Source organism: Pseudorca crassidens, chromosome 15 (assembly GCF_039906515.1).
Source record: "Pseudorca crassidens isolate mPseCra1 chromosome 15, mPseCra1.hap1, whole genome shotgun sequence".
NCBI classification, from domain to species: Eukaryota; Metazoa; Chordata; class Mammalia; order Artiodactyla; family Delphinidae; genus Pseudorca; species Pseudorca crassidens.
The window spans coordinates 85,354,034-85,381,490 of record NC_090310.1 but is presented as its reverse complement, the minus strand read 5'-3'; the positions used below and the strand labels follow the sequence as shown (position 1 = coordinate 85,381,490).

The following is a 27,457-nucleotide window of genomic DNA, read 5'->3' as shown; positions in this document are numbered from 1 at the left end:
TTTATTATGCATTTGACAGTATTTTCTGTGTTAGCACAATGAATGAATTTCTCTCTGAGATATCATCTTGCCACAGAGACAAACAGTGCACAGGTGTTTAAAAAATGTGATTCAAGCCCCAAGGACTATGAGTGGGACTCAGAACACAAGTGAACATCTCTCTATGTACAGAGGCTTTGCGTTGAACACATCCGCCACAAGGAGTTGACACAGAGAACAGTTTCACAATAAATAATTGCTTCTCTAAACTGTACCCCATCCTGCTGGCAAATCAGTCCCTTCCATTTCCTTGTGACACTCACTTTTATACCTGTAACGCTTAGGATATACTCATCGAAAATTTAGCATTTGGTCAAGGCTAGCACCCCGGCATCCACCATCACATCAGGACCTCGGCAGGCACTCAAAATGCCGGCTCTTATCTCTCTGCCGTCGGGGGAGGGGGCGGCCTCTCCCCATCCCCGTGGATGACTAAACACTGCATCAGCTTCAGAAGCTCAGCAATCTCAGCGTGGCCGCTAGAGCACAGCTGAAAGAGATTGCGAACTGTCAGGTGTTACGATTCCCAGTTGTTGCCAATTACATAGATAAATAGAGATTTACGTAACTTACAAAGCCTTTGTGTCTGCAGCTTACTTTCAAGCCATTCCCCCAAAGATCCACATTTCTTCCGGAAAACAAATATCACCTTAATAGCCTTGAGCTGGGGGTGCCTTTACAGTGGCTTCCAGGCAACTGGGTCTACTGCTCATCATCTGCCTGTGAAGGGCACAGAGGTCTCTCTGCTGCACGCCAGGGGGTTCAAAACACAGGTGTTAATTTCCTCCTCTTATCACAAACATCAAGGTTTCTTCTTTCTTTCTTTTCTTTCATTTATTTTTTTGGAGATACATTCTTTTAGCGGCACCAAGCACAGCTGAAAATGCCTGTCTAAATCCTCTAAGCCTGAAACTCATCAAACCTGTACAGCTGTGATCCGCGTCTCAAGTTGACGCCCGGCGGCCTCAGTGGCTCACACCCCATGCCTGCCCCATGTGAGGGCTCAGACGTCGGCATGCTCCTGCCAGGGCCTGCATCTGTTCCAACATGGACAAGGGTTTACATTTGCAAAGAGTTAGCTTGAAGTCCACTTATTCTCCAAGAGAAGTGGCTTTGCAACGTGCCATACCTCTCCGCAAACAATTTCCTGCATGAAACCGGAGCCCTGGGCGTCGGGCCCCAGGGCACAGCTGGGATCGTTTTACCCATTAGGGAAACTGGGGTCTTTGGATGGGGCATTCTTGGGGAAGGGCTGTATTGTTAAGTGAGGACCCTTTGAGTGGGTTTTCTCCCCCAGGCAAAACTCATTTCTTGTCCTCAAAGAGGTGGAAATGTGAACCCAGCAGAAGCCATAACTGAGGCCTTCCTGCTGCAGGACCCTGCCCCAGGGGCCTCCCGAAAGGGCAGGCAGAGCCCGGGAGGCGGGGAGGTCCACTCCCCGGGCAAGCGTTTGATGGTGGAGGTCTAAAGCCTACTCGCTTTGTCCGGCCTTAACTTTAACCTATCTCGGAAAAGGGAGGCAAAAGAAAAAAAAAAAAGGCCTGTTACAAAAGAAGAGCTCTCTGCTGGCTGAAAGAGGAGACGTCTCCCCAGCCTATCTCTAGCCCGTTCCCTGTTTTGAACGGAACCTCCTCGCCAGAGCTTCTAGGCAATTTCAGAGCCTGCCATCCACCTGGGAAGGTGTGAATACAATCATCGCTGCTGACGCGGCCACGGCGAGTTCTCTCTCCCACGGTCTGCTCCCATCTTTGATGATCACGTGCTCAGGGTGGCAGCAGCTTCCACTCTGAGAATGTCAGTCTGGAGATTACTAACTTGAGTCTTGCAAGAAAGTAGGGACCGGGCTTATAAGGAAAGACTTTTTCTTCCCAAGTAAAGCGTCTTACAGGAGCTTGACATGCATCGTAAAGACCTAGAAGAAGCACCTTTCCAGGCCCCAGTGAGACATCTGTGCCACCGTTCACATCTCCTGAACATCCAACAGAATGATAACACCAACAGCAAAAGCAACCAGTGCTTTTTCTGTGCTGGCCTCTGCTGCCTTCCTAGAACACACCCAGCACAGCACATTCCTACCACAGGGCCTTTGCACTTACCCTTCCGCTGCCTGACATCCCCTTCCCTCTCTCATCCCTCTGGCTCACCCCTCCCCACTTCCTCCAGTTCTTTATGCCAATGTCACCTGGCCAGTGAGACCACCCCTGTCCACCCACGCTGCAACCACCCCCAACACTTCCTGCCCCCAGCCTGCTTCCTGCTCTCCTTCATATGCCCCACTCTGTGTTTAATGTATTGGTTTGCTCTCTTTTTCCCCCACTATTTAAGTGCCGGGAAGGCTGACCTTCTGCCTTATTCCCTGTGGTGTCCCCAGCATCTAGGATGGTGCCCTGCACATCACAGGTGCTCAACAAATCTTTGCTGAATTGAATAAATGCCACGATAGATGGTGGTTTTAATCACGTCCCTCCCTTGCTGAGAAGGGTTTGGTTTTGGGGTGAGGAAGAGGAGAAAAAGGAAGAAGAGGCAAAGTGGGGACCAGCTGGGGCCTAATTCATGCTCTCCTGGGGTCTGTCTCTGCCTCTCCTCTGCATTTTCATTGTGGATGCTGACAGAACCCTCTCCAGACGGCTCAAAGCAATCTGCCACCAATTTGGAAAGCCTCCTGGATACTAAGCAGGGTTTAATCCTCCCTTGATCAGACCCTGTAGGACCCCAAGCCGCCCCCCCCAGGCCATTACTATGAACATCAATTACCATCCCGTTGCAGATGTGTAGGCAACTCAGTAATAACGATTTCTGATCGACTGAATGACAGATAAACCCAGTTGCGCTGCAGGAAACCCTCAGGATCACACAAGAAGACAAGTGGGTTTAAAAAAAAAAAAACTCCTAAAATGAACCGGAGGACTCGGAGGGCCTGGTGCCCAGCTGCTATAATTCACCTCTGTCCAGAATCAGCTGCTGAAAAGAAGAAATGATTCTTTTTGTAGAGACCACCAGTTGTTACGGGAGCAGAGGGGCAACATGGGCACCGATACATAAGCCTGCAGGGGCTCTGGGAAGCAGTGATCGGTGAGATTTGTCCAGACCTGGTGAAACCCAGGGCTGGACATCACTGCTCAAAAGCTACAGGAGCTCAGGACTCGGCTCCTAAGACGCAGGGCAGGCTGTCCACAGCTTTAGGCTGTTCTGTCCCCGGGGTAATCTACCAAAAGCACCATTGCCCGTGGATGCCCACCGCACGCGGTGTCCCGCTGTCGGCCCGCACAGACCAGATGCGCCCCACACGTCCTCTGTGCCCCCCATATGGCAGCGACTCAGAAAGCAGCTTCACCTCCTCGGACACACGCCCCTGGCAGCACCGCCAGCCTGCTTTCCTGCTTCTTTGTCAGGTGTTTGTGCCGTCCTTGAATTCCTGTGGGGAGAGAGCTGGTCTGAATGAATCAACCCACATTTCCACACGGCTGGTTCTTCAGCACCCAGTTAGGAATGATTTCCTCCTCCCGCTAACGTGAGCGCGGTCCCCCAGGTCCGCATCTCAGGCACAACTTCTGAAGGCTGAGTACACGGTGGGTGGATTCCTACCAGAGTCCAGCCTCCACCCACACTACTCAGTTATTCATCAGATGTTAAGGAGCCAGGAAGAAAAATGTGGTTGGCGCTTCTGGACAGCAGATCCTGGGCCCCTGGCTACCACAGCACCTGCTGCGTAGGAAGCCCCCCTGCTTGTGCGTCTCACTTGCTCAGGAAGCACCTGGAGGTCCCATCCCACCAGCGATGGCTCTTGGAAGAGGCAGCTCTGCCTGGCGGGGCTGATGCGTCTTGGCCCAAAGTAAAGAAAAGGAGGAGCAAGGGGCATGAGTAGTAAAACCCAGCTTAAGTGGCTACACGGGTCGCACCTAGGGTCTGCTTGTTTATTCAAGTCCACACTGACTCACAAGCTTCTCTCCAGCAGTTAGAGCAGACTACAGGGTCTCAAACTCAGGGGCCTGGGGGGCCACCAAGTAAGATGATGAGTGACACAGGTGAATGGACATTGCATGTCCCACTCGAACCTGAGTGGTCCTTATTTGGTTCCAGCCTATCCGGCCAAGAGGGGATGTGGGCTGGTGAGACCAGATGGTCCCATTTGCTACTTTTGGAGAAGCTTAAAATATGCATTTGTTGAGGAGGGGGGTGATTCTGCAATTTTAAAGTGTTGGCAACTTATTCAAATTTTGGCAAATTGCTGTGCGATCCAGAAGAAATACGTCTGGAGGCCAGACATGGCCGTGGCGCGTTCAAGGCCTTGTTTTGAAAGGCATTGAAGGGACGGGGCTGCTGCACCCTCTGCGCCCAGCCCGCCCCCCCCCCACCGCCCCCACACTCACCCACCCCCGCCTGCAGGACCGCATCGGGTGGAACAGGCAGAGCCCTGCTGCACCCACGTGGCCCAGGGCAACCGATCTCTGGAAATGCAGAAAGCCAGCGAGGGGGCTCATACCCGCGGGCAGCCAGGGTCCGGGGAGGGGGTCGTACCCGCGGGCAGCCGGGGTCCGGGGAGGGGGTCGTACCCGCGGGCAGCCGGGGTCCGGGGAGGGGGTCGTACCCGCGGGCAGCCGGGGTCCAGGTGCAGAAATGCGCGCAGGCGACGTCCTCGCTCTCCGCACAGGCGCAGCGCGGCGTCCCCCTCGACGGCTGTAAGCTCCGCGGAAAGGTCCCGGCCGACCTCCTGCCCCGGAAGCTGCCTCTGTAGTTGGACAGCCCATAGGGCACAGTCCGTCTGCAAAGGACAGAGAAAGGTCAGGGCCACGTCTGGACGAACCGCCCCAGCCTCTGTGCTCATGGAGCTGGTGAGGGCGTCCGAGATGGTGGGCCTGAGTATGAATGAGGGAGGTGGTGCAGTCCTGTCCCAGGAACTGGTGTCCACACCCTCCCCTGCACCTTGGGCCTTGGGAAACCTCTGGAGTGAATCCGTCATCCCCGCTACCCCGTACTCCCCAGGCAGTGGGCTGGGGCAGCCGGGATGGAAAGATGGGGAGGCCCTGGGGGAGATGGACGATGGCCTCTCTACATCCTCCCAGCAGCCAGCCCTCTTGCGGAGGGAGCACGCAGACGCCGGGTGGATGCGTTTTTAGTCTTTTCAAGACCCCACTGTGGCCAGCGCGCCTCCCAGCCCGGGTCCTTCCAGGGCAGTTCTGGTTTTCCTTCCAGCACTCAAACCCCTGACATTGACATTCCCGCTGCCCTGAACACTGGCCCCAGCTTTCATCCTTGAGCCAGTGGCACCTGAGCCTGGCCATCCAGACCAGTCAGACACCTTCCAGACCCGCAGCCCAAGGCCGGCCCTGGCTCCCGCCCTGCTGGCCACCGAATTTCTTCTGTGCGCACATCATGTTTACAGTCTGTACTAACTGGAATAGGACAAATCCAATTACGGCCATTAGAGACACATGCTGGCCCCCGAACACGGCTTCCTCAAAGCCACAAACGTCAGGGGAACCCTCTGTGCCCTGTGAGATTCAGCCGAGGACAGAACTGACCTTGGGAAAAGTCTTCTTATGAAACTGTTTACCCATCTCATTTACGGTTGGAGCTGGGATGAGAGTGATGGTGTCATTTGAAACAATAAATGTTTACATCTGTTTCTGATGCTCGTGTCCATCCAAACCATTGCTCTCCAGGGACGGGAGGCCACTGCCAGGCAATTCAGTGGGAAAAAGTTAAAAGCATATGCTTAATTCATTAGCACTACTGAACAGGGTTTGGGGGGCAGATTACTAGTAACTAGAGGAAACACATGTGGCCTAAAGTTACTTTTCCAATAAGTCTTGGTTTTCCTGCTAGTTCCCAGGATCCACCACCTTGGCTTCCGTGAGCCCCATGGAGTCTCACCAATCATCCACCTCAAAGGGGGCTCTGACATTCTCTGTGCATTTTCAAAATAGCATCAAATTGAATTTCCTTTAATTTGAAACACATGCCATGGAGCCTTTCTGGGGTGGTGAGGGCAAAGTGGGGGGGGGGGGTGCCCCATCGTGACCTAATGCTTGGAACGGACCTGCTCCCTGCTGGGCAGGACACTGGAGCTAAGAACATAACCCCATAACCCCACCCTCTTTCTCTTTTCCCCTCTCCCCATTCCCTCCCACCCAAGTGAGTTGAGAAATGGCCTTGTACGGCTTCCCTGGATCCAAGCAGGCCCAGTACTGAGCAGTCTGTGCTCACAGGATGGAGAAAGCAAGAGGGGGCCAGTCCCCTTCTGAGCTGAATCTTGGCTAAAACCCCATCTTTTCTCAGGAATGGGAAACAGGGGTGGGGGTGAGGTTGCAAAACAATACAGACATTGTGGTGAGGCAGGATTTGGCTAAAGGTATAGATTTCCAGTAACAGGGCCACATGAAATCTCTAGGTGTTGACATTGAACCCACACTCCCATTTCTTGGTGAAAATTACACACAAGGAATAACAACCACGGCTCCCATTTTTCCATCAACAGCAAGACCTGCAATTTTGAAATTGCTGTCAGTGGATCAGGCATCTGAGTGCGCAGAGCCACTCAACTTTGCAAACGCACGAAGTGTTTCTAGTGAGGAAACAAGGCGACATGGTATTTGGTAATAGAGAACCGCTAAGCGCTTTCCCAGCAGCCTCGTGGGAGGAGCTAGTATGCAAATGAGCCCTTGTAACTTTCCAAGAATGCTTATGGAGGCACGAAACCCCTGCTCCCAGCCCCAGGTGCTCAAGGTGTGCACTCCGCTGGCTGATCTGGAAGCCGGTGGGGGATGACAAAATCTATGAACCAGAGGACTTAACAGATGGTCCAGACCACAGATGGCCCACCCCCCATCAAGAGTTCCGGGTCCAGTGAAGGCCCACCTCCCATAGGTCAAAAATTTAAAGGTTTTTAAATCAATCTGATAAGTGCTTAAATAAGACAGTTCAGCTTCAAAACACCTTGGAAGTTGGAGCTTGATTTTAGGATTCTGGGGCTCCTTGGAGTTCCATGTCAGAACATGGCAGCACAAGGTACATTACCTTCCATCCTGCTCCATCCCACATGCAGCCCGAGCTCCATCTACCCCGCCCCCATCCCACAAGCAGCTGTCCCTTGACCACCCTGTAGGCCTTGGGAGATGTGCTGGAGGCCTGTTCTGTCCGTGGGTATCAGACCCTGGAAGTGGGCTCAGGGACATCTGAGTAGAGGGAGTCCAGGATGGTGACTACCTGGTACATGGTCTAGAAGAAGGGGTATATGGCTTTCAGTCTCATAGACTCCTTGCAATGGGGTGGGAGATATGGCCAGAGGAGGGTCAGAGGCACCCTCTACGCCACAGGACCAGGGCAGGTGTCTTTCTTTTTTCTATACATAGGTATTTTTAAAATTAATTATTTATTTATTTTTGGCCACGTTGGGTCTTCATTGCTGCGTGCAGGCTTTCTCTAGGTGTGGCGAGCAGGGGCTACTCTTCGTTGAGGTGTGCGGGCTTCTCGTTGCGTTGGCTTCTCTTATTGCGGAGCACGGGCTCTAGGCGCGCGGGCCTCAGTAGTTGTGGCTCGCGAGCTCTAGAGCGCAGGCTCGGTAGTTGTGGCGCAACGGGCTTAGTTGCTCCGTGGCATGTGGGGTCTTCCCGGACCAGGGCTTGAACCCATGTCCCCTGCATTGGCAGGCGGATTCTTAACCACTGCGTGCCACCAGGGAAGCCCCTAGGTGTCTTTAGGTCTAAGAGTGGACACCAGCTCCTCAAGAGTACAAGAAAGGGCGACTTCTTTTGCACCTGCTGTGGACCCAGCACAAGGCTGAGCAAATGAAGACTATTAATTAAGCAACTGGTTGTTGATTGTGAGATAAACTAGTCCAATAAGGCTGGATTCTCTCCAACCTAAAACATTCAACAACCACAAAATTCATTACAAAGAATTTCCAACACCTGCCAAGCATCCACTATATCTGGGCGTACCTCATTTTACTGCGCTTCACAGATATTATGGATTTTACGAATTGAAGCTCTGTGGCAATTGTCAGATGCATTGTCAGATGATGATTGGCATTTTTTAGCAATAAAGTATTTTTTAAGGGATATACATTTTTTTAGACATAATGCTATTGCATACCTAACAGACTGCAGTATAGCGTAAACGTAACTTTAATATGCATTAGAAACCAAAAAATTCGTGTGACTTGCTTTTTCGCTTTGTTGAGGCTGTCTGGAACCAAATCCACAGTATTTTCAAGGTCTGCCTGTATCTCCCTGGTATTAGTCTAACTGTGACGAGGATGCAGAAAGGCCTTAAGGAGTTCACATGCTACTGGTGTATGAAAACAGTACAGGTAAAGGAAACCTGACAAGCCCAATACGCCCAGGTATGTGCAAGGTACACAGAGCACAGAGAAAGGTTACCTGGTGATCCCGTTATTATGTTGTAAAGCACTTACATGATGAGCACTCCACCCGCTCCACAGTTTCCTGATCTATGAAAGGGCTGTCAGACGGACTGAATGATACACTGCACTGCATGAAAAATGCTTAGCAAAGAGCTCCTAGTGGTGAATTAACGTGGCCGCTGTTGTTGCTTTTTTGGTCTGGGAATTCAAGTGAGTTGTACCAGGCAGAAAAACCCCATCTACCAGGACTGCGTTTGAGATGTGTGCCTAAGTAATAAAGACAGGTAAGAAGGACCCAGAGTGTCGCAGGGCACAGCAATGCCATTCTTTGCCAGGCTTCCTTTTGGCTGGTCTATCATTCTACACTGTCTACCCAATAAGCACTCGTGTTTTAGTTGGTTTGGTACCTTTATCATTTCTTGAATGTTTCTTGAACGGTGAATTGGAAGCACCTAATGATGGAACCAGGAAAATGAAGTTAAATCGGCTGAGAACTTTGACCAGCACACCATCTGACCTGTGGTTTAGCCCGTGTTTTACAGTGGGGCTTAGAGAACACAATTCTTTGTAAAAGTAGTCAGCTCTCCCACCTGTTAATGTTCCAGTTATAACACAGAGCTCCAAACAAAAGAGAAGCAGATGAGAAGGTGAGTCCAAGTGCTCTTAGACAAAACACCCCAACACATTCACATAGGCAACGTCTAGCATTGTGTGTATTTGTATAATAAATTGTCCTCAGTGTATGTGGTCAGAACATTCATTAGTTGATCAGTGATGGTGGTACCAGAGTCATATTTACCATTTAACATTTTCTCCCACGTGTCATACATAAATGTTAAATATTAAACTTCCAAATCTCCTGTATTCATGGTTCATCTGCATCGTCACACTGGAAGAACTTTCTTTCTTTCTACAAGAAGTTTTTAAATAAGGAAAGTTGAATGTTTCTTTTAAGAATCTGTTTTTAAGTTCAGTGTTGCCTTTTCCTACATGAACCAACCATCTCCATCCCTCTGATCGGAAAATTGGCTTCAGTCCCTGAAGTGAAAGGAGGGAAACAGATATTCACAAGGGTCAGCTAGAAGCAGCAAAAGGAGCTTCACTGGCCAAATTCTAAATTCTCAGGAAAGTTTATCGAATTGTCCTTGAAAACCCAGTTTTCATATCCTCCCCCCCAACGCTGAATAGCACTCAACAAATACCTGTGGAGTGGTTTTCAATGTACGGGCCCTGGACTAGACTCTGGGTGAACATCCGTGAACGAGACAGACCAGCGGCCCTGTACACACACAGTTTTAATCTAGTACAGGGGTTAGCAAATTGGCATTTTTGTGGGCTTCATCCAATCAAAAGAGGGTGGTTTTTCTTTAATCTGAAAATTTCATATAAACATCACAACTTCCAGCTTCTCTTGTATAACTGGAAGTTATACTCGCTCCAACCCCACGCTCTAACATGGCAGCAGGTGTCTGGAGCTGAGTGATACTGTCAGAGCCTGGCTCAAGCTCTCTGTTTGGCCCCAGTCCCTGTATCTGTCCTTCTTTGCTTGCTTCTCTCACCTGTCTAGCCCTCAGGGGCATGTCAGTTTACAAGCCCTGCTCTAGCGGCTTGTCCCATAAAGCAAAGCCAGACAGGTCACGTGCCAGGGTGACAAAATTAGCACCTGCTACTATTTTTACAAATAAAGGTGCTGTCATTATCAATTCAAAAAGCCTAGGTTCTAGGGAGTGTCTCCCCAACAAACAGAACATTTTCACTTCACGGTCAGAACATGAAGTTGATGCTCTGGTTCACATTTTTCCTGCTGAAAGGGAAAGCAAGGACAGGATCGCCTTTGGGACGCACTGTACAGAAGGCGTGACTCTGATGACCAGTCCTGCAGCCGAGAGGAAGGGGAACAACTGTTTCCCAGGGGGAGGCAGACAGGCAGGGGCAGCAGCCCCAGCTACCAGGCACCAGCAGTCATTAGATACTGCCCCCCACCACTCCCCAGAGAATCAACTTCGAGACTCCAACATGCTTTCTAACTAGGGCTTGATTTCAGATTTTATTAAATTCCTTCCTTAGAAGACACCACTCACTTGTTCTCTCAAGCTTCAAAATATCTTCTTGGGCAAGGAAGAAAGTGTGGATCAGCTTCACTGACTGTCTTTGTAACCTTAGCCAGAAAAAACTGCTAGCTAAGAACTCTGTCTAAGAGTAAGACAGGATGAAGTAACTACAGGAAGTGGCTGAATATTCAAAGGTCTATAAAAGCGTCCATTCACTTCAACAAGCATCTAGTGGACCACCCCCCCGCCCACTGCCACTTTGCACAAAGACATAGAGGCAAGAGGGAAACACCAGCTCAGAGACAGGAGCACCCCTCTCGAAGGACTTAAAAGCCCACAATTTTCTAGAGCCTGGGATCAACGCTGGCTGTTTTTGTCTCCTGGAATCCAATCTCTTATCTTTCCCCTGGGGAATTATCCCTCCCTCCCTGTGTGAGGTCCTGCAGAGACTGTCCACTGACAGTCTCACCTTCCCCTGCCTCAGGACTCAACAGGTGACCCAAGCTGGCCCATCACACCCTCTCCCTCCCAAGACACCTGAGCAAAGCAATTCACGGTCAGAAAATACTCTGAAGCTGCTACTTGCCAGGTGGCTCCATCCTGCCTTGTCTGTTCGACTGTGCCTCCACTGGGACCCCCAGTCCCGTCTTGGCACCTCTCCTTTCTAAGCCTGGTACTGCTTCTCCCTCCCTCCCAGTTTGTGGGCCACGCTGTGTCCTCCCAGGAAACTCCTATGCTGTGTTAGCAACACTAGGTTTCTGTTGCTTGCGACCAGCGACCTCTAGCTGACCCCGGAACTCACTTTCTCCGGATGGATGCAACCATGATCTCTTGGGTTTCATAGAAAGACCCGGAGTCTCTGCAGCTGACAAGGACAAGTGGAGATTTTCTTCATGGAAACAAGCACAAAAGAATATGTTCCGCATCAGGACAAAACCCAGCCAACGGAGCTGGCTGGAATCCTTTCTTCCCAGGTATGCCCACTGTGAAATGTTCGGTTTGGATCACACTTTGGGCGGGTGGAAGCAAGCGGATGACCCCACGATGCTCAGGGCCCAGCCCCCAGACACTTGGCTGACCACCTCACAAGGCTTACCCTCCAGTGACTTGATTCCTTGTCCACTCACCAAACGCCTGTGAAAGTCTGCTTGGGACAGGCCTTGTGCCAGACAACCACTGGGTGCCCTTCCGACCTCCTGGAAGGAAAACAGCCAGAACACATCTCCTCGTTGGCCTCGTTATGCGAGCAGAAGCACACACACACGCTTTCTGGTTCTAAAGGATACGCCCCAAGCTTCATGCTCACGAACAACATAAAGTGAAGTGACCGTTTGTAGCTTCACTTCTGCAGAAAATCCCCGCATCTCTAAGGGGGAGGATCCCAAGGCGGATTGCTCCTCCACCACCCGGCACTGGGGAAGGTCCTCCTGCAGCCTCAGAAATAGCCAATGGCCCAGAGCATTAGAAACATCAAAAGAGCGAGCAACGTGCTGTGGGCTGGAGATTAATTTTTTTTAAGACATTCCCCCCACCCCACCCCCCAAAAAACCAACCCATGACTTTCGAATTTATCCAGGACTTGGTTGTTGGGGAATTTTACCAGAATTACATACATTTTCAAAGAGAACAGTGACTCTCCATCAATCGGACCCAAGGCGTGGGGGCGTTCCTCACCTGTGCTGCAGGTGTGGCTTGTCCCCTGGGGTTGGTAACAGCTGGTCTCTGCCTGTTCACCTCGGCACCCAGGGCAGCCCAGGCAGTACCTGGCTCAGAGCGGGTACCCAATAATACCTCAGCATCTCAGTAACAAAGGTCTGCTACGTGAAGAAAGGAGGGAGGGAAGGAGGTCTCAATTGGCCGTTTCTTCTAGGCCGTGCCCAGCCTGCAACTGTACAGAATTCCTGGCTGAGTCACTGGACTTCACTATCGTTGTCCTCAATCGGCCCCTCTTTGCGGTTCTTCTAGAGAGAATATGGTCTCTAGATCACAAGAAATGGAAGAACCATGTCTTGATAGTAACTTCCACAGACACAAGAGGAAGAAACCAGGCTGCCCGGATGGATGAGGCCTCAGAGACAAAACCAGAGGCTGCCCTCGGCAGACAGACCCAGGTTTCTGGCCCAAATTGAAGACTAGCTCCCTGAGAGGCCCTAGGTGACTGGCTTCTCTCTGGGGTTGAGAAACGAAATGACTGCCTCTCCGGAAGGTCCGTCCAGCTCCAAATTCATCGAGAGATTCCCGAATGCCCTCACTGTTCCTTGAGCATCTCCGAACAGCACAAACCCTAGAGCAGGGCCCAGCCCTTCTCTCCAGCAATTAAACCACAATGAAATGTGGGGTCTCTACCCCACCCAAGCGGAGAGATCCCCAGGATCTCACCAACTGTATTTAGAAAGCTTTGGCCCAAAGAGTAGGACTCTCCCACGTTCCTACCGCCACATAACTGAGCTTAAAAATCACCCCAAAGCCACAGGCTGTCTCATCCCATCAGCTCCCTGGACACGGCATCCTCCTCCCCTAATGCAGACACAGGGGCTCTGAATGAAGGATATTTGACCAGTGGTCAAAGCAAGGGAGAACGGCAGAAAAATCCTTCTGTGTTCGGTGTGTGGGGTGGGATTTCCAAGAATGACAGCTTAAAAAAAAAAAAAAAGTTAGGGCAACAAACGCCTGCAATATTTGGAGAATGAAGCCATCTATGGAATCCAACAGATTAGCTGGTTTCCCCTCCATCTGGTACAACCCAAATGCGTCCATACGAGTTAGGCTAGAGTTTCTCTCCCCAACCCCCAGTGACCCTAACGAATTCCAGGTCGAATGTAGGCATGAGCAATCCACGTCTGTCTGGCATGGCCTCATTATAACTTTATGCAAAGCTGCAGACAGATGTGGCTCAAAATAGTTCCCAGCAGTGGAAACAGAAGGGGTGAAATAAGGAGCAGGTATTTTTTTAAGAATGGGGGGTATCTGTACAGGGATTAAAACAAAATACAGACACCATCACACATCCCTTTAAATAACCCACAGAAAGCAAGAGAAGACACCGCTGCTAATTTTCAGGAGACTTCATCTTACGGATGGAAAAATCCTACTGAAGGAAGACATGCTCGCCATGGCAATCTAATCTAATTGTTTGCATCCTTGTGGCAGCTCTGATCACTGGATTGCTGACCTCAAACTAAGAAGACCTGAGTCCCTCTAGAGAGACAGGCTTTATCCCCAAACAAGAACCAAGCACAGGGGCAGATCCTGTCTTTATTAAAAATGTCGATATTTGGTCGATTATGACGAGTGATTTTTGCACTAATGTTGACTTTTTAAAAATATCGCGTTAAGTTTTATTTTGCTTTTTGACATCTCCAAGTTTGCACCTGAAAGAGTGGGTCATAAGTCTCACCCTATTCTCCACCCTGCAAGAAACCCACGGAAATCGGATTTAGAAAAACCCAGAAAAGCTACAGACACCTCTGCTCTCTTGCCAACTTGCTTCTGACTTTTGGCAAAGCTGCTGGCCGCTCCCCAAGTTGTGGGCTGTTCGTGCCATCACCGAGCAACAAAGGATCACAACACGTCGGCCACATCAGCCTTCGAGGCTTTCTCATGGATGCGTGAATCTGTTTCTGTTTTTTAAATTACCGGGCCGGGCACAGGGTTCGCTGGCTGCCCTGTTCTAGTGTTACTGTTTATTAAGGCCTCCTGCTAAGTCAGCCCTGAGAGGCTATAAAAGAAGAGAAGACCTGTGTCGCCACGGCTCTGAACATTGCCAAGTTCTCCCAAAGCTCTTGGCTCTCCTGAGATTCTGAGCTGGGACGCGTGAGAAAGGCCAGGGGATGCCCTAGCCTGCTGTCCATTCCTAGGAGACTTAGCCGGGGAGGAGGGCTTTAGAAACCCCCTGAAATGTGTCTGGACGGGCAGCTCATCTACACTGTGGCCATTGCCCGGATTTATTTTCCTTCCAAATACAATTGGTTCCTATCCCAAATAGGGGGAAAGTGTGTGTGTTTGTGTGTGTGTGTGCGTGCGTGCGCACGCATGCGTGTCCCATTTTAAGGAGATCTCTGTTTCCACCGAAACATGACTTAGAATGAGATGGGGTCATTTCCCTCTTAAACAGTTGATCTATTTGTTATGTGCTCCAAAGCTGAGCGTCAGTGGCACGGGGTTACCTGGAGCTAGGAAAGGGGCCCCAGGCAGCCCTACTGGACGTGCTGAGATGCTGCCAATCCGGAGCGGGATGAAGAGCTGGCGCTACAAAGCCCTGTGAGTTCCGACCCAGCCGTGGGACCCCCTTAATGAAAGCAATGTTTGCTCCCCAGCTTCCTTTGTTTTAAATTCTTGCAGGAATATACCGCACCAGAGATGTCAGAGCCTTTCATCTGCCTTCACATTTAAGGCCAAGTTCCTAGCTGCAATGCCCCTTTCATCTAGCAGAAATCTGAATTCTCCCTCCAGGGTCATGCAGGGTCACGACCTCTTCCTACCGAGTTTTCTGGAGGCAAATCAAACTGCCTTCCAGCCTCAAGCCTCTTTCTCATCCCGTCAGGATCAGCTGCATTTCAACGAACCCATTTCTGTCCCTGGATATCTCACCTCCTCACAGCCACTCTGGGGTAGAAAAGGGGACTTTCAGTCCAAGTGAACCCAACCGGAAGGTCACCTTGTGTGAGCCGACCTTGCCAACAAACTCTGAAATTTAGCCCCGACGCCGTCAAATTTGAAAGACGCATCTTGCCGTGAAATGTTCTGAGCTACCGCTACCCAAACTCAAAACTGGGATGGAAACATCTAGTAGACTTCCAAGGGGGAGATGGTTACACGGGAGGGAAACAACTCAGAGCGTCAAACCACGATCAGTCAGAACCCTGAGTTCAAGATCACTTTTAGTCCGGCTGATACAGTCTTTTCTTATGTGTCCTTATTTATTTACCACTTTTGTAAACAGATTCCGTAGTTATTTCCTGGGATCCCTTCCTAGTGGCGCACACTCAGGTCCCCGGCGGTGCTGGGTGCCTGGGAAACGACTGCAAAGCGTTGTGTCTATGCTGCTGGACTCACCCTTACTAAGATTTCATCGTTTAACGAAAAAGTTCTAAACAGATCATTCGAATTATCCTGAAATGCCACACCCCCTCCCTCTCCCCTGCTTCAACTGTACCCACCTCCCCATTTAGCAGAGGGAGCCCAGGGCAGTACCTTCCGAGAACACCATGCCCTGTTGCCTCAAATTCTAGTTACTTACCAAGGTGGGTAGGACTCACGCAAGAAAGGAGGAGCAGAAAGGGCAGAAAGAAATCTCATCAAGCCTGTAACAACCTTTGGCCACCAGAGCGCTTATCAAGCCACTTATCAGCAGTCCTCCAAACACACCTTTTCCCAGGGTCTGTAAACCTTATGCAACGCACCGAGGGCCATAGAGGAGGGAAAAACTGAGGTACCTGGGGGCAGGCTCCTCAGCGTTACTGCAGGAAGCAGCGCGAGACCAGTCGGAGGGTCCAAGGAAGCTGACCTCAGCAGGACTCGAGCTACCTAGTCACCGGCTTCTCCGGTCACAGACTGGGATACGGCAGGTGGGGCAGCAGGAAGGGTCAAGCAGCCCCAGGGGCTGTACAGTTATCTGCGTGGTCACGTCTTTGAGGGACTGAGTGTCTGCTAGAGTCCAGACACTGTGCTGAGAACGCCCCTCACGCTTTCTCACGTCATCCTCACACATCTTTACTCAGAAGTCACGGTCAACATCAGTGTGGACCATTGTCACCATCATCACCATCGTCTACATGGTCATGACGTAGCTCAGAAAGGCTATCCTTCTGCCTCAAAAGCTGCATCTCCAGCAACGATGCTCCCAGTCCTGACTCACGGGTCACATAACTGTCATTGGGGTCTCTGAAATCACATGGTGGGCGGGCAGCCTGCCCTGCATCAGTGGGAGGCTGCAAACCAGATCCACCCATTCCTCTGGGATGTTCTCAACCTTAAAATGTCCCTTCTGGGGCTTCCCTGGTGGCGCAGTGGTTGAGAGTCCGCCTGCCGATGCAGGGGACACGGGTTCGTGCTCCAGTCCGGGAAGATCCCACGTGCCGCGGAGCGGCTGGGCCCGTGAGCCATGGCCGCTGAGCCTGCGCGTCCGGAGCCTGTGCTCCGCAACGGGAGAGGCCACAACAGTGAGAGGCCCCCATACAGAAAAAAAAAAAAAAAAAGTCCCTTCTTAGAAACGTGCTGGCATATTTCTCTTGAACAACACAGGAGGCAAAGATGAGTCTGTGGAATTGTTGCCTTTTTGTGGTAGAATACATTGAAATACAATTTAAATGTTTTGCTATTATTATTTTCACTCTGGGGAGACACATGTCATTCCTGAGTCAGTGTGGCCAGGTTGATTATCTTGTTAGGTCACCATCCTAGAGCCACACTGATGTCTGCAACTTACCCAGGGGCACAGGGAGAGGGTGGTACCACCCCCAGGCCATGCAGCGAGTCACATCCAGGACACAGGGCAGAGCTCCTGGGTCTGGAGTCTTCCCACGAGATTACAGAGCCCAGATTTTCCACCACAGCCATGATTCCAAACATCCCGCACTGCTCTTTCCAGAAATACATTCCTACTTGTCAGCCCATGTGGCTCGGATTTTTGTTTGGAAACATGGTCACTGTCACAGCACCACAATGCCTCCCTCATTATGTCCTTGGAGGGATTTAACAGATGGAAATTTCCCTCAATTCTCAGGAGAAAAGTGGGGAGGAACAGAGCAGGGCTCCTTGCTGGGGGCCCTGCAGCTGACTCCACTGGCCATCTGAGAGTGAGTGGCTTCACTCCACAGCCAGGTGCACAGTGGCAGGTGCAGAGGGACTGCCCTGCTATGGGGTACCATTAGCACCGAGAGCTCTGTGATGGTTCATTTTTTATGTGCCAACTTGGCTGGACCATGGCACCCAGATATGTGACCAAATGCCAGTCTAGATGCTGCTAGGAAGGCATATTTTAGAGGCAATTCACATTTACATCAGTAGACGGCGAGTAAAGCAGACCACCCTTCATAACGGGGGTGGGCCTCATCCAATCAGGTGAAGGAGAGGGCAGAGAGGAGGGAGGTGCCCTGAGCAGGGAGGGAATTCTGCCTCCAGGATGCCTCAGACTGAAGAGTGCAACATCAGCTCCTGTGTGTGTGTGTGTGTGTGTGTGGTGTGTTTATATACACATAGATACCTACACACACACGTCCTATTAGTTCCATCTCTCTGGAGACCCTGACAGACACAATCCCCCACCATGTCACAGGACACTCCTGTTTTTGAAGTATTCTCACGGAAAACAACCCCGAGGGCACAGAGATGTAAGCACGTGGGCTACTTGTCCCTACTTCTCTACTTATTATCTTATTCTCGGCAAATTTTCCATGGCCTTAAGACGGGATGTGTTTTTCTCTGGTGTGGAGTTTTGTTTTTGTTTTTGTTGGCAACAGTGGGGCTGCTGGGGGGAGGGTAGGGGCGGGGCTTCCTAACGTGGCCAAGGAGAGCCATGAGCATCCCTTGTCCCGTGGGTGAGCTGCTATCTCCGCCGCCTCCCCAGGGGCGAGAAGGGCAGTGCCCAGGATGCACTTGGTTCATTTCTCTTTGGGGTCCCAGATCTTCTGGAAGAAACAATGGAAGTTATGGGCAACAGCTCTGGGAAAATCCACATTCCCGCACACGTCTATAGGGATGTGAGACCTCTGGCAGCACCCACACACCCTGGGACAGCAACGCCTCATGTGTGGGAGAAAGACCCGCAGACAGAACCTCAGTGACAACAAAGACAAAGGCCTCACAGGAAGTCACCAGCGTTACTGGGATCTACTACGTGCTGGGTGCTATTCAAGCGCAGGTCTGGAAGAACCAAGTGTGCAGAAGGATGTGGGGAAACCAGAGAACTTGGATCTCACACCCAGAAAACACCTCTGGGAGCAGCTGGTCTCTCGAGCCTTCACTTTCCACGTGAGATACAGTAACTACAGCATCCCTCCTGAAGCTTTTGGGTCCTTAAACGCAGCCAAAACAACCATTCTCCAAGAATGCCTGCAACCTTGCAAGCATCCTTCCGAGATACAGCCGGATTTTTGCCTCTGCCTCCATGTGACCGGAGGGCAGAAGAAGGAAAGACACCAGAAGCTGAAAACCACCCAAAGTTCAAGACTCTCTGTTTAGGCCTGAGGCTCCAGACCCCTGCGGGTTCCCAGCATAGCCAGCGGTGGGGACGGGATGCAACTCACACCCTGGAGAAGTTTTGAGACAGCAAGAGGGTCTGCTAAAGAAGAGGGGGTGACAGCTAAGGGGTGGGGCTGGAAAAGCCCTCGGTGTGTGCTACCCTCGTCCGTTTAGCTCAATCCAGTCATTCTTCAGATGCTTCCATTTCTCCAAAGGTCCAAGTTCCCTAAAACCCATTTCCTCACTTCGCGATCTTATCCAACATGTTTTAAAGTTTGCCAGTGGACCTGTCCATATACCAACAGAGAATTTTTGGACGGAAGGGAAGAAAGAGGGAAGGAGGGAGGGAGGAGGAAAAGAAAGGAAGACAGAGAAAGACCATCCAGGAACATCTTCCGTATAAAAGTTATGTCGCTTGTCTGACTTCAAAACGCTCAAGCCTGGCTATTGTCATTTTTTTTTGTTTCCCCGGGTAGCTCACGAAACTCCCAAACACCATATTTAATCCTTTCCCCCTAGTGTTTAAAATGAATCAGGGTCAGGGAAGAGGGGAAGAGGTAAATCAAGCTGTGAGGGGAACGTTAGCAAGTTAGCTAGAAAAAGCCACAGACCCATGGCTTCATCTCGGGCCCTACACCACAGCTCAGAACTGGGAGACAAGATTCGCACCAGGTCGCAGGGCTTTGCGACAATCGCTTCCCGCAGCCAGTGCTCAGGGCTTGGCAACAGGCAGAGAACTAAGGTGGTCTCCAAATGTCCCCTCCTCTCCTCTGCAAAGGCCCCCCTGCCCCAAATTTGCTTAGCTTTCTTCTTTCTCCTTCTTGACCCACAGTCTGGGATTCCTACCAAGGCTGCCCTCAGTCCTGGGTTCTGTGAAGCTAATTTGGTCAGAGGACAATGCCAGGAAGATAAGCATCAGAAATGACAAGTGTCAGGGTGATGGGGACGGTAGGAGAAGGTGACCCTGATCACTGTCTGAGAACAGAAGGCAATCAGTGACAGCCCGTCCAAGGGTCCCTCCCCAGCACACATCACTTTTATGACCTGGCCCCATCCTTCCTACTGTGGGCTGACGGTATGTGCAGGAGCTGATCAGACACAGCCCGGCAGGCAAATTCTGCAGTCAGGGTCAGCTTCATTTTGGGGGACCTGGGATAAAATGCAAACGTGGAGCCCTTGCTTCAAAGAGTATTAAGCATTTCCACCGCTGTGCTGCACACCTGAAACTAACACGATATTGTAGGTCAACTATACTTCGATTTTTTTTTTTAAAGTATTAAGCATTTCAAGATGGCAACAATACGCTTTAAACCATGAGGGTCTTTCTGACCTGGAGCCCTGTGCACGTGTCCAGGCTCCCCGCTGGAGCCAGCCCTGCTTGCCATGCTGGACAACAGGGTGACTTTCCAGACCTCTCCCAGATGCACTGAGAGGGTTCACGACCTGGTTTGAAACACATTCGGCCCCCCAGGTTCACCCTCTTTTGCACTTCATCCTCGAGGTGTCAGTGAAACAAGGTGGGTATGTGAGGCCCATCGAGATATCACCCAGGGTGCTCAGAGGTTAGATGGCTCGGGATGAAGGAACCCCTGAAAGACCCGAATCAAGGGGCTCCAAACACAGTGGCAAAGTTGCCTTTGCGGGCCAAGGGCTCCAGGAAGGCTAAGAACCCCTAGTCAGGTGCAAGCAGGACGCCCAAGAGACCCCAAGAATACCTAGAGACATCTAGAGCCATCTGGTCCAAGTCCCAGACTGTAGAGACCAGGAAGGCAAAGTCCAAAGGCTGGTGACCAGAGCACGGTCAAGCCCTCTTCGCAGTTTGCAGGATGATGTTTCTGCAGAAGGGGTTCCTGAACTGAGTCGCTGCCCACGGCCTCGGGAGAGAGTGAGCTTTACAGCAAGGAGACCCCACAACTAAGTCAGGTGTCACTGTCTCGGTCCTGCAGTAAGAGAGTTCTTAGGGACCGGAAGGGCCAAGGGGGAGCTGTCCGGGGCAGGGGGTGACAGTGGGCAGGAGAAGCCAGCCTGGGGAGGACCCGTGGGCTTGCCCCCACAGGAGGTAAGGAGCCTGGAGCCCATGGAATTTCACCCCTACGGGGCAGGTTCCACGAGGTCCTGCCAAGCCCACCCCTGTGCTCCCTAGAGAGCGGGCTGATTTCAAGGAATCTGAAACTCCTTGGAGGCTGGCAGGGTCAGCAAGGGGGGCCAGGCCCACTTAGCCCCTGGGGCAGGAGATAACTTTCGGGGCTTCTTCCCTCCCAGAGGGACTTCTCAGGTGTCTAATCCCTCTGGCCGGCTCATTTCACTCAGAGGGAGGGCTCGCCCTTCCACCGGATCAGAAACTCTGGGGTTGGGTTTCTCCTGGGCCAGACCCTCAGAGGGGATGGGGGTCACACCCTTGACCTGCAGACCTGACCTGGGCTGGCAGGAGAGCCTAGCAAGGGCTGAAGGCTGTGCCAGGCGGGCTCTGGGCTGACCAGGCTGGGATGGGACCAGGTCATCCCGGAGTGTGAAGAGAAGGGCCTGGCCCAGGAGCCCCCGCCCCCAGGGCTGACTCACTCAGGAGTGTTGATCCAGATGATGTCCAGGTGGCAATAGTAGACACACTCTTTGTCCTTGTAGGTGAAACATGTACAGCGCCGGGCTCGGTGGTGCACGGGGCCCCCCTTGGCCGCCTGCTCTCCAAACCGACCAGGTCCCTCCTCCTGCCCAGGGCTTCTGGGGCTTGGACCGCGCACTGCTGTTGTGGCCACAGTCTCCTCTGCGTCCCCCTCCGATGTGGCGGCAGAGGGGGCCCGGGGCTCGCCGCTCCTGCCAGCGTCCCCAGGCTGGGGGCGAGGCACCAATCCTGCAGAAGGCAGATTGAGGGGCTCCTGAGTTGCCGAGGGTGCAGGCCCCGGACACCCACCATCCCCCAAAACCCAGGGGAGGGGGAGCCAAACCTTCTGCCAAGTTTGCAAGCTAATGGTACTTTCTGTTAAGTCTCCAAGCTACGCCCGAGGTTCGGAAAAGTGTGCAAAGCTAGGCGCGCCGCTTCCGAAAAGTTTGCAAGTTGCGTGCACGCTTGGTGAAAAGCTTGGGCGCTCTTCTCGCCGCGCAGCGCGCGAGCTATCTGTGCCCGCTGAAAACGTGCAAGCATTGTGCAGGCTTTCGGAAAACTGTGCAGTCATTTTGCACAGTTTCGGAATCGTTTGCAAACTTTTGGAAAAGTTCCCGACTTCACGAAATATCGACAAAGTCCGCCCCGGGCCCCGGGTCTCCAGTCTGCGTGTGGGCTGCCACCTCCCGAGCCCCCGGGGGTTCGTGCCCTCAGCTTCTGCCCCCCAGCCCGCCCCCCGAGCGCCTGCAGGGGTGGCGAGCCGGGGCCAGAGGCCTCTGCCAGCAGTGCCCCCTTCCCCGCGCCCCCCGCCCCGCCCGTCCCGGGGTCCTTTTGTGTGCGCTCGCGCCAGGAGCCGCGCGCCGCCCCGCCCGCTTACCTGCGGCAGAGGTCACTGCGAGCCCGAAAAGGAACCACAGCCGCAGCTCCATGAACCCCGATCGGCCGCGGGAGCACCGGGCCGGAGGACGAACGCCTGTGGCCGTGAAAGGGGGCTCGTGCCGGGCACGGCGGGCCTCGCCCTCCGGCTAGGCGGTCTTCGAGGCCGACCACTGGCTGGCTCCGTCCCGGGCTGCGGCCAGGAGTTGGCTGCGACGGTCTCGAACTTCAGAGCGCGCTACCCATCCCGGCGCAGGGCTGGCCGGCTGTGGGCTCCGGCTCTTCTGCTTCCCGCACCACCCCCCTCGCCTCCCCGCCCCCCGGAGGGGCTGGAGCTGCCGCGCAGGGCCTTTGAACCCGGGGCGCACGGGGGTCGCCTCGCAGGCGCGGGGGAGCCGGCCAGGCACAGGGCCGGGTGCGATGGGTGGGGGCCGGGACAGCTGCCGGAAGGCCACGCGCGCACACACTCGCATACACACGCACACGCGCGAACTCACGCTCACGCGCCCACCCCGCCGCGTCGCTGCCCGGACCCTGCAGCTCCCACCGCAGCTCAGTGGGAGAGAGAAAAGGCTGCGCCTGAATCCTGTCTTTTATCTCTGGGGCTCTGGAAAGCAGCATTTCTCACCGTTCACCTAATGACACCTTACCCTTGCACAGACCTGCCTGCCAAGGCCCTGGGCGTACTTTACACTCGTGACTCACGGGCACAGGCAGCATCTGCCCGCCTCTCCCGGGAGCTCAGAGCTCAGAGGGTTTGGGCAGCAATCAGGGACAAAGTCAACCAAGAAGTGGATCTAGCGGTCCTGGGGTGTCCGTGACTTCCGCACAGTCCCCTGCACTGGGGAGGTGGCTTCGGTGAGAAGCAGGTTCCTCTCTCAGTCGTGGTCTTCCCACCCCACTTGTCGGAGGCGCTCCTAGCTCACTTGAGACTGGTCTCCTGCCCTGAGCACCACAGGAGAGAGGGTCGGTTAATTTCCTTGTTAAACACCCCCTTTGCTGAGAACTGTGCCTGGGCACAGGAAGTACTCAAGAAAGATTTGTCGATGAATGAAAGAATGAATGAATAAATGCTTCCCATGGACTCCGCCCTGGACTGCTGACCTCTGAGCACACCAAGAAGCCCTTAGAGCCCCTCCCTGGCCAGAGTTCCCCGACCAGAGGGAAGGATGCAAAGAGAGGCAGTGCTCCAGGTGGCATCGGGCACTTCCCTCTTGGCCACTGCCTACCCCATCAGCTTGGACTGGATTGGAGTTGGCGTTCCCTGAAAACCCCAGGCAGGGCAGGGAGTCACAGGCCACACAGAGGAAGATAAACAGGTCTGAGGCCCTGGAGTCACTCCTCATGTCGCAGGGTACTTGTGGTGACTTGAACGTGCCCACCAGTCCTTTGACGCTCCTCCCACAAAAGACACAATCGAGTACCACCCCACTCCCCTTCAGCCTGAATGACCCACTTGGAAAAAATCGAAGGCAGCAGAAGTGACATGAGTGCCTTTGGAGGCAAAGTCATAAAAGGTGGCACAGCACCCACATGGCTCTCTCCCTTGGGATCCTGGTCCTCTGGACACAGCTACCATGCCGGGAGGAAGGGCAAGCAAGCCCACAGAGAGAAACTGAGGCCTCGCAGACAACAGCCCATGCCAACCACTGTGTGAATGAATGAGCCTTGAGGTGACTGGAGCCCCCAGCCTTGAAGACTTCCAACCGAGGACTAGCCATCCCCGCTCTGTGCCCTGTCTGAATTCTGACCCAAGAACCCATGGGCACAAGAAATGGTTGTTCTGCACCCCACTCTGCGTTGGGCAATTTGTTACAGAGCTGTAGTAACTAGAAAGGTACCCGAGTCCCCAGAACTGAGCTGAGGCTTAAACTTCTCCATCACCTCCAGCCCCCTTCCATCCTACCCAGTCCCTGAGTCTAAGTCAAGGTGTGGAGAGGGAAAGATCACATCTTTTAAGATCATTTGTCACCAAACAGGACAAATACCCTACAGGGGCCTCTTCCTCATTTTCTGTGTTGCATGTTTTGAAAATTAGAAAAGTCCAAGACTAGAATCACCTTCTGCTCCTGCCGGGCTAGAACCTGGATCGCTTTGTTATCATCCCTCTCCTCGGACTTAAAATATTCATCGCCTACAAAATGAAAAAATCCTGGATTGGGGGATGGCTGGAGAAATAGAAAATACGGTATACTCATCGGCTAGAAAGAGAAAAGGGGTAGAGGGCAGTTTCCTGGTATATTCAGACACAGGAGAGGTCAGAGCTCTTGGACCACTCTGAGTCTGCTGCCTTCCACAGCTTGGACTAAAACCTGCCCCACCCGGATGAGCCTGCAAGGCACGCGTAGCTACGGAATACCAGCATGGCACTGGCCTGTCCTCAGAGTCTTCTAATCTAGTTGAGAGAAGGAGAGTACGGTCAGCTGGAGAGTCAGAAGAGTGAGAATTTCAACTGGTCCTTCCAGCAACCTGAGGACCGTGACGGAGGTGTCCCTGCCATGACACTCAGCGGCAGCCACGCACAGGTGAGAAAGGTCCCCCCTTTTCTACTCCTTCAGTCCTTCTGACTGCGCCCAGGAGGCTCCTCAGTTGGGTGTGTCTTTAACGTTCTAACAATCGAACATTTTTGTGCTTAGAGCCGTGAGCAGGCCACAGAACCTAGCTAGGATTTTTTCTCGTTTTTTTGTTGTTGTTGTGCTAACATACGTATCATGTAAAATCTACCATCTTAACCGTTTTTCAGTGTACAGTTCAGTGGCATTAAATCCACTCATAATGTTGGGCAACCATCACTAACACCCATTTCCATAACTCTTTTCATCTTGTTAAAGTGAAGTGCTATACCCGTTAGACATTAACTCCTCATCCTTCCCTCCCCGGCCCCTGGCAACCACCATTCTACTTCAATCTGTCTCTGATTTTGACTACCCTAAGTACCTCATGTAAGTGGAATCATACGGTGTGTGTCCTTTTGTGACTGGCTTATTTCACGTAATATAATGTCTTCAACATTCATCCATGTGTCAGGATTTCCTTCCCTTTTAAGGCTGAATAATATTCCATCATATAGATAGACTACATTTTGCTTATCTCTGCATCTGTTAATAGAAACTTGGGTTGCTTCCATGTTTTAGCCAACGTGAATAAAGCTTCTTTGAACATGAGTGTACAAATACCTCTTTGAGACTCTGCTTTCAGTTCTTTTGGGTGTATACCCAGAGGTAGAATTGCTGGGTCATTAGGTAATTCCACTTTTAATTTTTTGAGTAACTACCATACCATTTTCCACAGTAGCTATACCATCTTAGATTCCCACTAACGATGCACAGGAGTTCCAATTTTTTCGTACTCTCCCCAACATTCGCTGTCTTCTGGGTTTTTTTTTTTTTTTTTTTTTTTTTATAGTAGCCATCCTAATGGGTATCTCATTGTAGTTTTGATTTGCATTTCTCTAATTCTTATTGATGTTGAGCATCTTTTTGTGTGCTTATTGGCTATTTGTATATGTCTTCTTTGGAGAAATGTTTATTCAAGTCCTATGCCCATCTTTTTTTTTTTTTTTTTTTTTGCCACAGCACGTGGCATGCAGGACCTTAGTTCCCCTACCAGGGGTCGAACCTGCGGCCCCTGCAGTGGAAGCGCAGATTCTTAACCACTGGACTTCCAGGGAAGTCCCCTATGCCCTTTTTTTTTTTTGCGGTACGCCGGCCTCTCACTGTTGTGGCCTCTCCCATTGCGGAGCACAGGCTCCAGACGCGCAGGCTCAGCGGCCATGGCTCACGGGCCCAGCCGCTCCGCGGCATGTGGGATCTTCCCGGACCGGGTCACGAACCCATGTCCCCTGAATCGGCGGGCGGACTCTCAACCACTGCGCCACCAGGGAAGCCCTGCCTATGCCCATTTTTTAATTGGATTGTTGGGGGGTTTTGTTGTTGCTGGTCCACTTAGGACTTTGTAACATCGTTTTCACTGCATTTAAATTTATATTTATCTTGCACTTATGGCATGTATGGTAGTAATATAAATTCCTTTCTAAATTAATTTAAGTTTTAAAAATGGAGATGAGCTGGAGAAGCTGGGTTGTGTCCTGATTTGAGCCACTGGATCCAACTGGGCCTGAAATCCACACTCTCCCTGTACTTTTCATTTGTAAAAGCTCATAGTTTCTAGTTTTTTAAAGTTGATTCGGGATTCTGTCGCTTTCACCTGAAAAAAAATCCTGGCTGGAGCACTACCAGTCTTCCTGGGCTCCAGGCTATGCAATATGCAAAGGAAACAAACATACAATTCACAAGCTGGTGGTGAGGGTTTTAATCATTGTTCTGACCTATGAGAGCACAATTTGTACTATCATTATCCTCATTTTACAGATGAAAAAATGAAGGCTCAGAAAGGTTAAGTGAACGTTCTACAATCACACAGCTGTTAGGTGACGAGTCGGTATTCAAATTCAGTTCTATCCAATATCAGGGACACAGTTCCTAACCGTTAGGCAGCGCTGCTTCTAGATCTCATACCCTGTGTTTATAATCACACCCATTTTCCTCCGAGTGTCATCGATGAGTCATTGCTTCTCCATTTGTCTTGTTTCTTTATTCCCATAATCTCTGATGAAAGGTCATGGGAGGGAATGGAGACGGCACGCCTCCCCCGCAGAGGACACTAAGGAAGGGTCCTTCTCCCCCTCTCGAGTCTCCATCCCTCCTTAGTCACCCTTTGCTGTCTCTGCCATCAAATGCCCCCCTAAGAGAAGTGATATATCAGGACACTTCTGCGACTCCGCCAACTGCATGGCTAGGGTCCTTCTGTTTAGTTTTCATTAACATTTTCCAAGCTGGTAGATGTGTGGATGTATCTTTGAGACGGTATCTCTCGCTTAAATTTTGACTAGACATCCAGCTGTTAAGAATATTGTGATTTATCTAGCTAAGCATCCCCTCAAGATGCCTCTTCATGTGCTTTATGACTCTTTTGAAGATTGTTTTCCCTTAAAATGAGGGGATTTAAGTGAGAGTAACATAATACGTTATGTAGTTTTCCACTATCCTGGAGTTTCTTCCTCTCGCCTGGCCTCATCAGTGGAAACCCTGGACTTGCCCAGAAATCTGATAATTAAGTGCTTTTCCACGCTGCCCAAGTCTTAGCTGTGCACCTCCCCATCTTCCTGTGGTCACTGGGATCCACTGGAGGAGGTACCAGGCTCCAAATTCCTTGCTTTAAAAGCGACATAAATTGTTTTTCAAGTTCTCAGTGAAATAAAATTACCACAGTGCGTTCCAAACTTCAGCCCTGCCAATTCCGTGTGCTCAAGGGCTAAAAGAAATTAGCCGATCCCCAAAAGAAATC

The 27,457-nt window shown here is 51.6% G+C and overlaps 1 protein-coding gene across 4 annotated transcripts; it reads right to left on the bottom strand.

The window, feature by feature from the left end:
• On the bottom strand, positions 1 to 23,381 carry EDN3 (endothelin 3). Of its 4 annotated transcripts, XR_010935479.1 has the most exons (7): positions 22,113 to 23,381; positions 21,196 to 21,484; positions 4,628 to 4,801; positions 3,374 to 3,454; positions 962 to 3,000; positions 613 to 759; positions 1 to 529 (listed from the first exon to the last, which is right to left on the bottom strand). XR_010935479.1 is itself a non-coding variant. In XM_067708623.1 (5 exons), the coding sequence occupies exons 1-5, from the start codon at positions 22,162 to 22,164 to the stop codon at positions 2,994 to 2,996; spliced, it is 603 nt and encodes a 200-aa protein (XP_067564724.1). In that variant the 5' UTR covers positions 22,165 to 23,381; the 3' UTR covers positions 1 to 2,993. The 4 variants fall into 4 exon arrangements, 1 of the variants encoding a protein (XP_067564724.1); XR_010935478.1 differs by having other exon boundaries at positions 613 to 3,000; XR_010935481.1 differs by having other exon boundaries at positions 613 to 3,454; positions 22,113 to 23,379.
• Positions 23,382 to 27,457: the final 4,076 nt, after the last annotated feature.

Bases quoted from the DNA above. Each gene is read 5' to 3' on its own strand.
- EDN3 (XM_067708623.1), bottom strand. From the start codon at position 22,164: ATGGAGCTGCGGCTGTGGTTCCTTTTCGGGCTCGCAGTGACCTCTGCC. The intron at 21,485-22,112 runs GTAAGCGGGCGG...TGCCTTCTGCAG, and splicing joins CGCAGTGACCTCTGCCGCAG to GATTGGTGCCTCGCCCCCAG. The intron at 4,802-21,195 runs GTGAGTCAGCCC...TGTCCTTTGCAG, and splicing joins ATCTGGATCAACACTCCTGA to ACGGACTGTGCCCTATGGGC.